This window comes from Centruroides sculpturatus, unplaced genomic scaffold, assembly GCF_000671375.1.
Source record: "Centruroides sculpturatus isolate CEXI.00-Female unplaced genomic scaffold, Cexi_2.0 scaffold554, whole genome shotgun sequence".
In the NCBI taxonomy this organism is placed as follows: domain Eukaryota; kingdom Metazoa; phylum Arthropoda; class Arachnida; order Scorpiones; family Buthidae; genus Centruroides; species Centruroides sculpturatus.
In genome coordinates, this window is record NW_019384851.1 from 84,996 (window position 1) to 100,710 (window position 15,715).

Here is a 15,715-nt window from a genome sequence, read left to right on the forward strand (position 1 = left end):
GTTTAAATTCATCCCATGGAACTGTTCATAGACATCTACAACAAATCGGAAAAGTTTCAAAGCTAGGAAAATGGATACCACATGAACTGTCAATAGCTAACTGACAACAACGTCAACTCCTCAATTCAAAAGCTTCAACTGGGAAATTTTACCTCGTCCACCATATTTGCCAGATATTGCTCCCAGTGATGATCATCTTTTTCGGAGTTTGCAGAATTTTTTAAAGGAAAAACTTTTGAGGATGAGAACAATGTAAAAAAAGGCTATTTCTGAATATTTTGATTCAAGACCGAAATCATTTTACAAAGACGGGATTAAAAAGCTATCATCAAGATGGCAAGAAATTGTACAAAATAATGGTGAATACATTATAGATTGAAATAAGATTTAATTAAAATTTTTTGTTGCTTTTTTTGTAGATAAAAATGCGCAACAACTTATGGACTGACCTGATATAATAAAAATAACCTTTATATGATGGTTATAACAACATGTAGATTCTTTTTTCAGAATTCTCAATTTAAAGTGAACTGTTTTGTAATTCTAGAACATTATTCAGCATTTATGAATAATTTATAAATTGTTTGTTAATATTGTTTTAAGTACATAATATAAACTAATGAAAGTAAACAAAATTCATTTAGGATGATCAAAAGTGATAGGTTTTTCAAACATTCTTGAAAAAAACCTTCCATGTAGGCAGGTAGTGATGACCTAGATTGGCAGCACTGAATGGTTCAAACTATCTTGCACTTGTGCACCATTTTGTGTTGCATTTCCAAATGGGATGGTTAGAAAAGGTTAGAAAAATGATCTTGTGAAGAAGTCATAGTAAATATCTAATTTTATTTTTATGGTCCAAAAAGATTCTACCAGATGAAATTCATTGTCCTCTTAAGGTCTAAAGTAACAATGTCATGTCCCATCAAGATGTTGCAGAAAGTTTGTAAGTGAATGAAAAAATGTGAATGAACCCATAGTGTGTCCAAGCTGCTTAATAACAGAATTCATTGTAGAATTGATGAACTGGTTGAGGATGATAGGCACATCATTTTGTGGCAAATAACCTTTCAGATTATTATTATTATTACAAGTGATATGTGGCTCCATTTCATATCCATATGAAAGGCTAACTCTATGGAATGAAAATGAAATGTTCTCTTTGCCAAGAACATTGAAGTATGAAGTGAGTGGGGCTGTAGCAACAGAAACAAGAAAAATTTTTTTGCTGATGGGATGAACAATTTGGTTATTTTATGATAAATGCCTGAACAAGTTGGACAAGTTTGAGATATGCAGGATTTATCTGAAAGCAATATTCTATTTTCATTTTCCATAATAGTGTGTTGTTGGCTTTGTAAAATTACTTTTTGGTCACCCCATATATGGTTATAGTACGCATCTTATTGTCATAATTGTTCTTGTCCAAAGGTGGCCTTTAAAACTTTCTTGAAAACCAAACCACATTAATTTGATTGTTTTCCATAAATTAAAATAATAATCAAATAAGTAGAGGCAGAAAAATTGTTTTAATGTATAAGTGCAATAAAAAGCATGTTGGGAATATGGTAATCTTGTTGTAAATTTAAATGTAATTTGGCTGTTACAAATTGTACTGTTTTATTACAGAATAATTTGTAAATGTATTCAGTAAAACAATCTTAAAAATGTTAGGAATAAAACTAACATTCTTTCATTTTAGGAAAATTTAAATTTCATAGTATTGTAAATATGATATTTGAAGCATATCAGCAACATTGATTGTTACAAATGTATATCTCATCTTTAATCATACATTTCTAGTTTACATTTTTTTATTCTTAAATTCAAAATGAAATACTCTTATTTTCCAGAAAAAAATTGATGGATTGCAGGTAATAATTCTTAATCATTGTGAATTTCCTTGATTTTGTTAGTTCACTGTCAACTTATTTGACATTCTTCTGTTTGCAGCATTGTATAAATTTCTCATTGACTTATTTTTAATCTATTTATCTTCATTCTATTTTTACTTATATCAAAGTTGATTTAATGATTATAATTGTGCATTTTTACAATAGATGCAATAGAATATGATTATAAATTTTAGTAATGTACATTGAAAGTATATCATAAATTTACATAGTGGTAGAATGAATTTTTAGAAAATCTTATAACAGTTACACTATACAGTGTTTTTGGAAATTTTGTAATATGAAAAAATTTAATTTAATGTTTTAGTTAAATGTAATGACAGATTTATAGGAAAATTATTTGAATTTTATTTTGTGAAATTTTCAAAAAAAAAAACTAACTTATATCTAGGTAAAGAGTCTCTACAGGCTGAAAAATCATGGTTGCAACAAGAAGCTGAACGCTGGGGACTTAGGTTTAATTTAGAAGGTAAGATTCATTTTATTTTGCACTTTTTTACAATGCAATCATGATCAGAAATTGAGACGACAACTTTTTTAAAACAGACTTTAGCAAAATAAATCTTGTACTTTAAAACAATGTTGCAGGAAATCAATATTACATAACTATCTTTTGTACTTTCAACAAAATTCTTAATGAATTCATTTTTAATGTTAATTGATAAAAATGAAATTCAGCATGAAAAATGCCTGTCAATATTTTTGATTCTTTTACAGATTTGAAAAGTTTTCAGTAATTTGAGCAAGAAAATCCATTCCATGTTTTAAACTTGCCTTACTAGGTGGCTAGCTAGTTATCACCTACATCATTGGTGTTCTGTATTCAAATCTGATTCAGACTCATTTATCATTTATTATTATTATTCATTTCTTTTGCTTGCATTATTGGAGATTTCGTGAAAATTGGGTTTTGCTATAGGTGCTGTGTGCTATGCTTCGCATTTATTGCCAACACCATCACTACTGCCTGTCATCACCATATTCAGCATTATTAGTTTCACACACTATCATTCACTGTTTTTTCCATCTTGTCTTCATTTCATAGCCAGTACACTTCCCATTATCAATTCTTCTCATTTTAATTGGGATTTGAAACCCAAGCTCTAGTAGGAAGAGTAAGGCAACAGCACCTTGCAATTTTAATCATATTATATCAGATATGTCTTTTTACTTATTAGTTCTCACTAATTAGCAAAAAAGATAATATTTGAATTACTAATCATGTTCAGTGAAGACTATTCATTTCTTGCTTCAAACATCAACAGAACATCTTTAAAGGTAATTGAATATCACTTTTGAATAGTCTGTAGAAACTGAACTTATTTTGTGAATCATTTCTAATTATAATATGGTAACTATATACTTATTGGGTTCAGAAAGTAATTTTGTTTTTTTTTACCACTAGTTGTATTTTTCCCACTGTTTTCGTTCTAAACTGTATTATCATTATATATTTTGACAGCTAGCATTTTAAGGCTTATTTGTAAAAAATTTTGTTTGATTTTGTGCAATTGTTTATTTTTTGTGTCCCATCAAATATGGAAGATAGAAAGGAGCATTTTCGGCATATTTTGCTTTTTTATTACCGAAAAGGTAAGAATGTTCAAGCGAGAAAAAAATTGTGAGACGTGTATGGAGAAGATTTATTGACAGAACGACAGTGCCAAAACTGGTTTACAAAATTTTATTCTGGCAATTTCAATATTGAAGATGCACCATGTTCTGGATGGCCAGTTGAAGCCAATGAAAACAAAATAAAGGCACTGATTGAAGCAAACTGCTGAATAACAACACGTGAAATCACTAAGAGATTAAATTTGTCAAATTAAACTGTTTATGATTACTTGAAACAAATTGGTTTTGTTTCAAAGCTTGATATATGGGTTCCACATGTCCTTAAAGAGAGATGCTCTCTTTGGTGGGATTTTAAGAAAATTTTTTTGAGCTTTTACCAGACGATTTAACAATTGATTTGAAAGTGTACTGCCATCAAGTAAACAAATTGAGTAATATCATCAAACAGAAAAGGCGGCCAGAATTGATCAACAAAACAGGTGTAGTGTTTTACCACAATAATGTCAAATTTCACACAAGTTTGGTAACTCGTCAGAAACTGTTATAACTTAGATGGGACGTGCTATCACACCAACCATATTCGCCAGATCGAGCACACTCAGATTATTACTTGTTCCGGTCTATACAAATTTTTTTTAACTGTAAGACATTTACTTGAAATGACAATGTCAAAAATCACTTGGATCAGTTTTTTGTAAGCAATGATCAAAACTTTTATGAATGTGAAATCATGCTACTACCAGAAACAATGACAACAGGTATTTGACCAAACTGGTCTATGTATAATTCAATAAAATATTTATTATAAAAATATTGTTTCTTTCCCATGGAAAAAACAAAATTACTTTCTGAGCAACCCAATATATTAAATATACATAGTATTTATTCTTTGCCTAAGGACTATATTATATTCTTTTTCTTCATATTGTTTAATTATAACAGCACACCAATTATTCTTAGATAGAAAATACTACTTAGCCTAGGATTACCTCCTACAGTTATTCCTGCTTTAAAAAAGTGTTTATGCCATTTCACTTTTACAAAAGACCTACATTAGTATTAGTTTTTGCTAACCAAAAGAAATCCAAAGAGGATTTTCACTTATGAAAAAAGATGTAAAGCAAAAGTTGCATTCAATTTGTTTTGCAATAAGCCATTTTAGAATTACTGTGCTGCCAAGCAGTAAGAGCATCTCAAAGTTTCTTCCTTGGTAACTACATTCAGCATCAAGCTGCCTTAGCTTTGAACTGTCTGTGAATATGTGTTTTATGTTTTATTTATTGTTCATCCTAGCAAAATGTGTCTTAATGTGCAAAAATCCTAAGAGGGCTATTAAGGATATTACTTAGTATAAAACTAGAATAACTGCTTCAGTCACGGTAAATGAAATGCACATTGTGCATATGTTGAAATTGCTTGCACTTGATATTTGTATTGTTTGTGCACAAAAAAGCTGCCAAAATTTCTATTGATTCTGCTAGTTACAAAGTGGTCTTTTTAATTGGCATTCAGTAATGGGTGAAATAGTGTTGCTTGAATAAATTGATTGATATACAAAGATGGTGCTAAGTTATCATTACTTAAAAAATCAGTCTTTCAATAAGCTAAAACAGAAAAAATAGATAATAGTAATGAAAGTATTACAAAATTGTAATTTAAAAGTGGTTACAGTTTATCAGTTTTTAGATGAGGACAGTTTTACAGCTTAAAGATTACTTATTAGAATATTTCTGGTGTAGTTTTCATTAGCTACACTGCACTTACATTTCTACTTTATGTAGGTTTTGTATTTATCATATTCCTGCTTTTACTATGTTAGTATTGTTGGTTGTCATTTAGTAAGTTAATTTTGAGTATAGGAACACCCAAAAAGCTTCCCCCATTATAAATTAATGGTGATCATTTCTTCGTTTTTATGCATTCCAGCTTACAAAAGTTTTCATAGGACTGCTTTATTTTTTGGTTAGCAGGGGAAACTGGTATACATATTAGAGAGCTGCCACCAGATGGTAGGAGGTTAAGGGAGCCACAAGTTACATAAGTTTGGGAACCACTGCAGTATAGTTTTATAAACTATACTACAGTAGTCTTGTTAAAAAAAGTAAAGTATTTAATTAAGGTTTAACTTAGAGAAATAATTACTCAAAGTTAATTTAACTCTTCTTTAAAAAAATTTAAAACAAATGTAGGAAGATGGGATTAATTTTTTAAATTTAAAATTAATTATATGGAGCTAAAATATTACAAGATAAATATAACATACATCACTGGCAAATGATTGACAAATTATAAGGAGTAAATTTTTGTTCAATTTGTGCTAGTGAAAATGAATGAATGATTTAAGATGACAAATTATCCAAATTATCTGTCTTGTATACTAAAAATATCTTACATAAGGTCAGGTTCTGCCCCTTACAAATTTTATTTTAATGTATTTCTTTTAGCTTGGGGGTTTTTGTTAGACAAAGGGGGAGAGACTTTACCATATCATCAAAGTGACAAAACCTATTTAGGAATGCACCATCCTATTGGACATGTTCACAAAGCTAACAAAATTTCACAAGACATATGGATTTCATTTAACTTTTGATTTACAGAAAACAATAGTATAGAAAAATAACACCAAATCTTATACATAAAGTTTAGACTGGCATATCTCCTGTGCTCATTTATAAATTGATAGTTATGCACACACCACTATCAAAGATGTGATGAGTAGAAGTGTATGATTGATGATTAAGGTGATGGTTCTCATGAGTGATGCAAGAATTAGAGTTGTTGATTTGTGGAAACCGAGTTGTAATTGCAGATTTTTAATATCTGGAACATTGTTAAATTTTGTGTGCTAACTGGACACTAAAAAATTGTTTTTTTCTTTTTCCTTATTAACTGATGTTGCAGTTTTTGTAATCAGTGTTTGTCTCAATAACAGTCCAGATCAGCATCTTTCATAGAACAATACAGAACAATTTTTCATATGTTGGATCTAATAGAACCTACTTATCAGAAAGCTGCACTGAAGATGGCAGCTTCCTGATGGGTGTTAATTTGATCATTTTCTCTTTCACTTAAAAATACTTTTATTTTATGATGTTTGTCTTTGTGTCGATTTGTATAACTTGACTCTACAAAATGCAAGTAAATTAAGTAAAACCTAATAATTACTTAATGGTATATTTTTAAATCCTAGAGACACTGAAATCTTGTTACAACTATAGTACTGCCAAACAAATTGTATTTTTTGTTCATAAAATTACTGATGAATTCTGTATAAATATTTCATTCTTTTTAAAGCAAATGTTGTATAGTTGTAAAAAAAACTTAAAAGTAAGTACAGTAGCACATCGATTATCCGACTCAATTGGGGACTGGGGTTGGTCAGATAACTGAAAAAACGGATAACCGAAAAATATGAAAAAATACATTATTAGTATAGTATATTAGTATATCCCATGTAATTAGTACTGTATATTAGTATATTGCTATTAACCGACTTTGCGTTGAATTTTCATCAATGTTAAGCCTAACAAAAATTTTTTAAAATAATAATCGTCGCTATTGTATCGTTAAAAATTAGAAAATTAAACCTCGTTTAAATACTGGCTCCCTTTCATGGTTGAGCCAGTGTTGCCAGCTAAAACACGTAAAAATAATATTAAAGTAGCCAAGACATAGCCAAATATTGTTGTGCCACATCACTAGTGGACATTGGAATTTGCCAACTAGAACACGGTCGGTTAACCGATGTGACGGTTGATCGGGGGTCGGATAATCGATGCTCTATTGTAATTCATTTTTCAATGAAATTTTTGCATAATTTGTTGTTAAGAAATTTCAGACACTAATTTGCAATCAAAATAGAGAGAAATGATCCAAAATGTTCTGTTTCATTGAAATTGCTATAGACTTGACTTTAATGAAATTCATATCTACAGTTTAAATTTAGTTCATACTAACAAAAAATCTAAATATTAGTATTTATATATANATAACTTTTTTTAAATTTTTAATTGAATAGCTATTTCAAATCAGGAAGAATGTCAAAGTACTCCGGCACTAATTCATAGCGGTGATCCCATGATTCAGATTGAGGGACCAGCCCCAAGCAGTAGCCTGACTAATCTGGGCGAAGCATATACTCGACTCAGTGTTTCTCTGGAAGAAAATGGTATTTATCAGGTAAGTATAAATTAGATTTTGTAATGAAAATATTGATTTTTTTTTGTAAAATCTTATTCAGGTGATTCGTTAAATGTAATTCTTAAGAGAATAATTGTAAATGATGGTTTAAATCCAACATTTCTATTACATTTAACTCAGTTCAATTATTAAATGTTACATTTTCACATTTTAAACTACAATATTATATTTAATGATTGCTTATAATCGGTTTGAAAATGTTTTCTTCATTTTTTTGTCTTTAATGTTATAAAATGAAGAAATATTCAATACAGTCAGATGTATAAATTATATTACCATATTGTCAGATACGTTCTACAGATTTGCTATGTAGTATCTGACAGCAAGTCTGAGAAAGATGAAAAAATATTCGTAGTTTTCTCTCTAATGGAATATTTAAGCTAAACTAATCTTAATAACAAATACAAAGTAATAAAACAGAAGATTCAAGGAATTTGATAATCCTGCAATTCACACTTGGCTTGGTGCCCCACCAGTCCATGGCATTATCAAGTTTGTAGCACTGCCAGATTCCTTACACTTCATTTTGTGAGTTTTGCTTTCACTTGCTGATTCAATACAAACCAATATTGCTTGACTTTTTTGATTATATTTGTTATTTTAATTAAAAATTATTACAGTAATACCTCGACTTACACTACCCTGACTTATGCAAACCCAGAGTTACGCAATTTTCAAATCTTGCTGATTCGTCTTTTGTTTGAGCGCCACACAACTCTTAATTACTCACTCCCCTCACACTACTGTTCAGCTTACATGTTCAGAAATGTCACGTGGAATCAACGTATAGCTACAATTTATTTTGTGTTATTTATTTCTGTGTTTGTTTTATCTATGGAGACTTGAGAGACTCTACTATGTCATTCAAACAAAGTAGAACTGATTCTTCTGCATCAAACAAGAAAAGAAAAACTTTATCTTTGGAATGTAAGTTAACATTATTAAAGACTTCAATACAAAAATGAAAATTTGTGAATTGGCAAAGAAGTTTGATCTACCAGAATTGTCGGTCAGAACAATTATAAAAGGTAAAGAAAAAATTCTCGAAGCTGCGAAAAATGCTCAATCTTTAAATTCAAGCATCATCCATAAACGTCACAGTATTATCGCTGAGATGGAAACAATGTTAAAATTATGGTGTGATAAACAAGTAATTGTGAAAAATTTTATAATAATATAATATGTTATAAATATGTATTATCTAAGATTTTATTAAACATTTTTTTCTAAATTATTGCTTTCTTTAGTCTCCGGNACAACATTTGGTTTATTTTTGGCAGTTTTAAAATTTATGAATTAACAAAATTCTGGTAACTGTGCAAATGAACAAAACTCTATGAATAGATATAAAATTCAAATGAGAAGCATGGCATTCTTTTTAAATAATTTTTATCTATCTTGAACTGTTAGTTTTTATGCAATATTATGTATATTATGAAAAAACTGGGTTGAAGTAGTTTTATCTGGATGTCATTTACTCTCCCAAAATCCATAAACATGTATATATGAATAGACCATTCTTATAAATTAAATTGGTAACCATATGAATCCTTAGGAATGAAATAAACAGTTTGATTTAATACATTCAATGTACATTTATCTCTTATGGTCTTGTTGATATAATCTGAAGCACCACTCAAACTGTTCTTTGTTATATTTTATTTCAAATAGAAATTATTTATTTTTGACATTATCTAAAGTTTGCAGACAAGTTCTTTACTTGTATTCAAACTTTCATGCTCCCTAAGATTGTTGCCAAATGTCTTTTTGTCAAATCATTAAAGTTGATATTTTTGAAAAGATTTTACAATTAGTGTTAATTTTGTTGAATTTTACCTATTTTTATTAATTATACTTCCTAAATAAATTTTTTTAGATTTCCTCTCCCTCACTCTCACATTTAGCATTGGATGAATTGAAAGCTGTTAATAGATATGCAGAAAGCACTAAGTCATTGACATTCTTGCCACAAGTTCATGAACGTCAGGCAGCTAGAATGCGAACTCGCTCAGAATGGTTTCTAAATCCTTCTCTTTGTTCGTCTCTTATTCCTGCTGTTGATGCTGATGAAACTGGTTCTGTAGTTTGTAAGGTACTTAAAATATTTCTTGAAATTATTTTAATTCATTTAATTTTTGATAGTCATAATTATATTTGAAAATATTTGCTTTAGATTTTAAACTTGGATGAGAATAAATGCCCATCGGCATCGTCAAGTGTGTCACTAAATTCAAACATCCCCTCAGGAGGAATTGAAAGAGAACGTCAACTTATACGTCGGACTTCTAGCAAAGAAAAGAAATTAGTGAGGAGATCATCTAGCAAAAAACAAGATAAAGAAAATGGGAACAATTATACGAGCAGCAAACATGGAAGTTCACATTACGGTTTGCCTTCGTCGAGTGGCATATCATATGAAGGGAAATTACAAACCACTGCCAGTCCTAAAAGAGGAACAAGTGGAACCAGTTCTCCCGGGATCACAGAACAAGACTGCACCGAAGTAGATGTACAAACTTTTCACGTAACTCTTACATACAAACCTCGAATATAAATATTATTTGGTCAAATTTTTTTATATACAAATTTACCATAAATTACGTGCTGCTAGTATTTGCGAAGAATTTTTACATAAGTGTTTTGATCAGTTTTTGTTTTCCCCAAAAACTGAATTCATATTACATTTGATTGAAATCATACCCAATATTTTAAAATAACTTTTTGTATTAAAACAGAACTTTTTTTGCCTGAAGGGGAAATATAATTTATCTGATTACTTTTGTTAAATTTAGCTTTACAAATACATTTTAAAAAATTAACTAGTTCTGATCGAACACCTTTTTGTGCAAAAATTATTTTAAATTTTGAATAGTTAACTTAAATAAAATCTCTGTAAATTGTCTTTTTAGAAAATTAAAATTACATTCCACTAAATAAATACCTTTTTCGAACCTGCAGAAGTGCACGGAAAATTGAACAGATCAGTCAAATGACAGTTTTGGTAAACAGAAATTTCGTTGATTCATTTGTCCAGCTTTTTTATGATGTACAATGTATACAGTATTTTAAACTTTAATATTCTACTTCATATACAGTATATATATATGCAATAAAATTATACGTGGTGAGTTGTTTCACATAAAGAAAAAAAGGAAAAAAAAAACACCAATTNATATGAATGATTTTTTATGACATGGAAAAATGTGATGAGAAGGATAGGTCTGTTTCAGAACGATCCTAGATTAACAGAACGAAAGCAACAGCAGGCACTGGAGAGCTCCTTTTACATTCCTTGTAATCACGGATGACGAGAAAATCCTTTCCTGCCTCCTCATCCCACAACTTACTTCATAAAAGAAGAGAGAAATACCCAATGACAAAAGAAAGAAGATTGTAGCACAAAGAAAATTTCAAAAAAGTTACTGGCCTGGTTTACAATCAGATTATATGTATTTTTCATTTTTCAGAAATTTGTTTTTACAGCCGCTTTATTAAAAGTTTATACTTCGATACATTGTGTATACTATGAACTAGACAAGTGAAAAAATAAATGTTAATATGCTTATCTCTAAATAAACAGATATAAAAATGTAGAATTTTTATATTTGTCAACAAATTGTAAGAACAAAGTGCAATTTGTTCTTACCTTATATCAGTTGGAAATTTATGGAAGTCAAATTACTTCATAGTTTGAATAATTAGACACTCATAAATTTTCTTGGTTAACATAATAGATTCATCCCTTAAAAATGTTAACTTTTCCATACAGCACTTTTTTCAGATTCATATTATACTGGTAAAAAGGTGTGTAATACAAAAACTGCCCTTAATTAATGAATTGTATTAAACAAAAGTACATTAACCAAGGACTGTATTTCCAAAGACATTCTGAGAGCACTGTCATTTGATTTTGTAAAAAGCTTTACAACTGTAGCTGTAAAATTAAAGTATATCTGCTTAAAGACTTGTTTTAAATCGTCTGGATGGCCACATTTTAGAATAATCAGGTTTTGATTTTAGCAATTGAATTAATCAAATATTAAATGATATTCATTGAGGCATGTGTAGAAAATATTCTCTCTTGCTTCCCCCAAACTTTGTATAAAGTGTCAATATTTTTCCCTTGAGTAAGAAAATAATGGAATAAAATACAAATTCTGTTTATGGATATTTTTAAATGATTAGATTAAGATTGGGATATGCTTTCTTATGGAGTAATAACAGTAAAAATAATTTCAATACAGGAAAAACAAATTTGTTAAATTAACTGCATGCCACTGATTTTGAATCAATATATATTATACATAAGAGAGGTATGTTTTTGATGCAATGTCAAACTCCAACAATCTTTATGTACTAGGTCATCTTGTAAATGAACTCTAGTTGGATAAGATAACAGCACAACAAGCTAGCTTTGATACAAGAAAATATTATTTAAAATTTAGTTTTTCATCTTGATTCATTCATAAAAATTTTCAACTAGTATTTCCAGCTCCTGCATTGTTTAATTTCTGCAGATCACCAATTAAGCAGTATCTGAGATGACAGAATATTAAATGCTGTTTTTCCATTCAGAATTATGGTTGTCTAATCACAAGTTAGGAGGGGTTAGTGGAAGGAAGGGCATTTTGCCATTAAAAAATCTGTTTATGCTGCTTGCTGTGTCTATTCTCTAATCTGAAAATGACTATTCAACATCTTTATTGTCATGATTTAAGATACTTAAATGTGTGATTCCACAAAGTGCATATGAGCATATTTCTCCCATCCTGTACATGCTAAGAAGATTTTTATTTGTGCTTGTCATAAGTTTTGAAGACTCAACATATCCAGGAATGATCACCCATAAAAAATTCCTGAGGTTGGTTGCCATTAATGGATTCTGGGACCTCAGAGCAGTAGTAGATTGATGACAAGTCTTGACCATTGACCATCGCGCTCTCTTCTCGACGTCTTTCGGAAGCACCCGAATCACTGGAACCGAAGAAGACGAGGCGCTTTCCTCCTGCTTATCGACCGAGCTGTGCCACTCTTTTAATTCCTTGAAATAATCCATTCTGCAAAAGAGAAACGACTTCAGTAGAGCGTCGATTATCCGAATCAATTGGGGACGTTGTTCGGAAAATTGATTTTTAGGATAACCGATTATGTACGAAAAAATACATTATTAATAGAGTATATCCCAATAATAGTATATTAATATATCTCGTGTTTAAATTTTTCTCCGTTATGTGTCATTCGCGTTGAATTTTCGTTGATGATAAGCCTAACGAAAATTTTTTTTTAATACCGTAATAATCGTGGCTATCGTATCGTTAAAAATTATCTATTTTGTATAAAATAAATAAATATATTGAAAAATATAAAAACAAGAAAAATTATACTTTAGAAGTTAATCTAGTATCAAAAACGTTCGATTCAGCACAATACAGTCAGACTGGAACGCTTTCGGTTAACCGACGTTTCTGTTGATCGGCGTTCAATTGTATTAGTGAAAATGTAACTTGTATTCGTTAACAGGGCCGGATCATCGCATAGACAAATGAGACAAATGTCTAGGGTCCTGTTTTTAGAAGGGCCCAGTCAAACTATTTTGAAAAGATTTGTAAATAAGATAGTTTACTTTTCTGTTGGACAACTGTATAATACTGGTAAAATGTTATATTATTTAAATATTAACCAAAAAGGTTAAATTAAACAAGTAAAACGGCAAAACCGTATTTGGGACACGACTATGTCTCGGAGACACTACTAAGCGGAATCACTTTCACGCTCAAAGCGGATCTTGTTCTCATTCTCCAATCTTCTTTGATATCGCTGCTTTTGGGCGCGATCGTTCAAACTTCTCCGGCCACGACCACGAGGTCGTCCACGATGCATTTTCGGTTAAATTAACCTATCCAATTTCGAAATTTCTCTTCGTTGCAACTCGTCGGCCCGGGTTGAATTTTTGTCGATGCTTAACGAAAATTTCCCGTTTTTGAAAAAAATAATCGTGGCTATTGTATCGTCCGAAATTATTTTTTTATTTTGCACAAACAATATGCAGTTTAACCCGATTATAACGTCAACGGATGTAACGACAACCCTAATATAACGTCAAATTTTTATCGGTCCCACGATTTTACTATACTAGGTAATGTTAAAAAAAAAACCTTCTTGTAACGACATACGAGGGTAGTCCCAGAAGTACCCGACCTAACAAAGAAGACACACAAAATTTGGTAAAACATATCTTTATTTTTCAACATAGTCTCCTTTTAGCTCGATACACTTTTTCCAGCAATGTACAATAGCTTCGATCCCCTGTTTATAGTGAGAACTGTAGGGTTTCTCAAAATAGCCATCAACCGCAGACTCCACCTCTTCATTGTTGGCAAATCTTTTATCACCAAGCCATTTTTTTAAGTTTGGAAAGAGAAAATAATCCGAGGGGGCTAAATCTGGCGAATAGGGTGCGTGAGGAAGCAATTTGAACCTTAACGCATTGATTTTGGCCATCGCAATAACGGATGTGTGAACTGCGTTGTCTTGATAAAACAACACTTTCTTTTTCGCCAAATGTGGCCGTTTTTTTTCTTGATTTCATCACTCAAGCGCTGCAATAAGTTCGCATAATACTTGCCGTTGATTGTTTTTCCTGGGCGCATCCCAAAAAACTGACGCCATGACCTTGCCAGCAGATGGAACTGTTTTCGCCTTCTTTGGAGCTGATTCTCCCCTTTCAGTCCATTGTTTCGACTGTTCTTTCGTCTCAGGTGTGAAGTGATGGACCCATGTTTCATCCATGGTTATGAATCGACGCAAAAACTCGGCTTTGTTGCTGCGAAACATTGCCAAAGACTCGATTGAAACATCCTCACGACGCTGTTTTTGTCCCATTGTGAGCAAACGCGGCACCCATCTTGCGCACAGCTTTCTCATGTCCAAATTTTCAGTTAAAATGCGATGTACAGCACTTTTTGAAATGCCTACCATGTCTGCTAGCTCTCGCACTTTGAGTTGACTGTCATCCAATACCATTTTGTGGATTTTTTCCACCATTTCTGGCATGGTCACCTCACTTGGTCGACCACTACGATGTTCGTCTTGGCAGCTCGTACGGCCTCGTTTAAACTCTGCCACCCAATATTTTATTGCTGTAAACGAGGGAGCACACTCCCCCAGAGTAGAATCTAGCTCAGCTTTAATATTGGTTGGACTGAAACCTTTCAGATGAAAGTATTGTATCACATAACGATGACACATTTTTTCCATGTTTACAAATTCACTGAGATTGTTCACTATTTATGGCTGCCAAAAAATACTATACAACGTAACGTCTTCAAACTTCAAACTTAAGCTTTATAAGGTTGATACTTTCCAACACATTCGTTTTTTTTCAAACAAGTACCGCCATCTATGTCAGGTCGTGTACTTCTGGGACGACCCTCGTAAAACCCTGTTTTAATGTCATATTTGAAGCACTCCTAAATTTACAAAATTAGATTACAAATTTTATTTAACAAAGAAAATACTATGTGTTCAGTCCTAGGGTCAGAGTTCACTTCTTAGAACGACTGTGTGTGGTACTCTCACTACCTGACTTCGGTTTGCCTGTTTGTAGAGAGAGTCGCGATTTTGTATTTTATTTTGACTCGGTTCTCGGTCCCTTGAGTATCTACAAGTCTGGTTTTTTTTATGCGCGCATGATTTGGGCACTTAATACTTTGTGCCAAATTGCAAATCTTGACATGTACTCCTTCATACCTCTAAGCTAGTAACACAGCAGGCATACGATTTTATAAACAAGACATAGTCTTGTTGACAATTAATATTTTAAGATAATATTGTTATTGTATAACAACTTTTGTTAGACATTTAATAAAATAAATTTCAATTTTTTAAATTTATAAACAACTTCAAACTTTTCTAGAAAAACTAAAATTTATTGTTGTGCATTAAATATTTTTTATTAATAAAAATTTAAGATTTGCTTTAGTTTTTCATATTATTTAGTTTTGCTTTATTTATTATTTTATATTTTT

At 30.9% G+C, this 15,715-nt stretch overlaps 2 protein-coding genes across 3 annotated transcripts in view; one reads left to right on the forward strand and one right to left on the reverse strand.

Annotated features, from left to right (window-relative positions):
- The window catches only part of LOC111630490, a 27,950-nt gene extending 17,692 nt beyond the window's left edge, over positions 1-10,258 (forward strand). Inside the window, exons 5-8 of one of the 2 annotated variants that reach the window (XM_023374599.1) lie at positions 2,305-2,382; positions 7,507-7,667; positions 9,565-9,780; positions 9,862-10,258. In XM_023374599.1, the coding sequence (XP_023230367.1) occupies positions 2,305-2,382; positions 7,507-7,667; positions 9,565-9,780; positions 9,862-10,242 (836 nt within the window). In that variant the 3' untranslated portion in view covers positions 10,243-10,258. The remainder of the gene's footprint in view (positions 1-2,304; positions 2,383-7,506; positions 7,668-9,564; positions 9,781-9,861) is intronic. The other variant, XM_023374600.1, reaches the window with a different exon arrangement.
- A 3,709-nt stretch (positions 10,259-13,967) lies between these two features.
- Positions 13,968-15,144, reverse strand: LOC111630477 (histone-lysine N-methyltransferase SETMAR-like). Its single transcript, XM_023374580.1, has 2 exons — positions 15,129-15,144; positions 13,968-14,971 (listed from the first exon to the last, which is right to left on the reverse strand). The coding sequence occupies exons 1-2, from the start codon at positions 15,142-15,144 to the stop codon at positions 14,277-14,279; spliced, it is 711 nt and encodes a 236-aa protein (XP_023230348.1). The 3' UTR covers positions 13,968-14,276.
- Between the last annotated feature and the right edge of the window lie 571 nt (positions 15,145-15,715).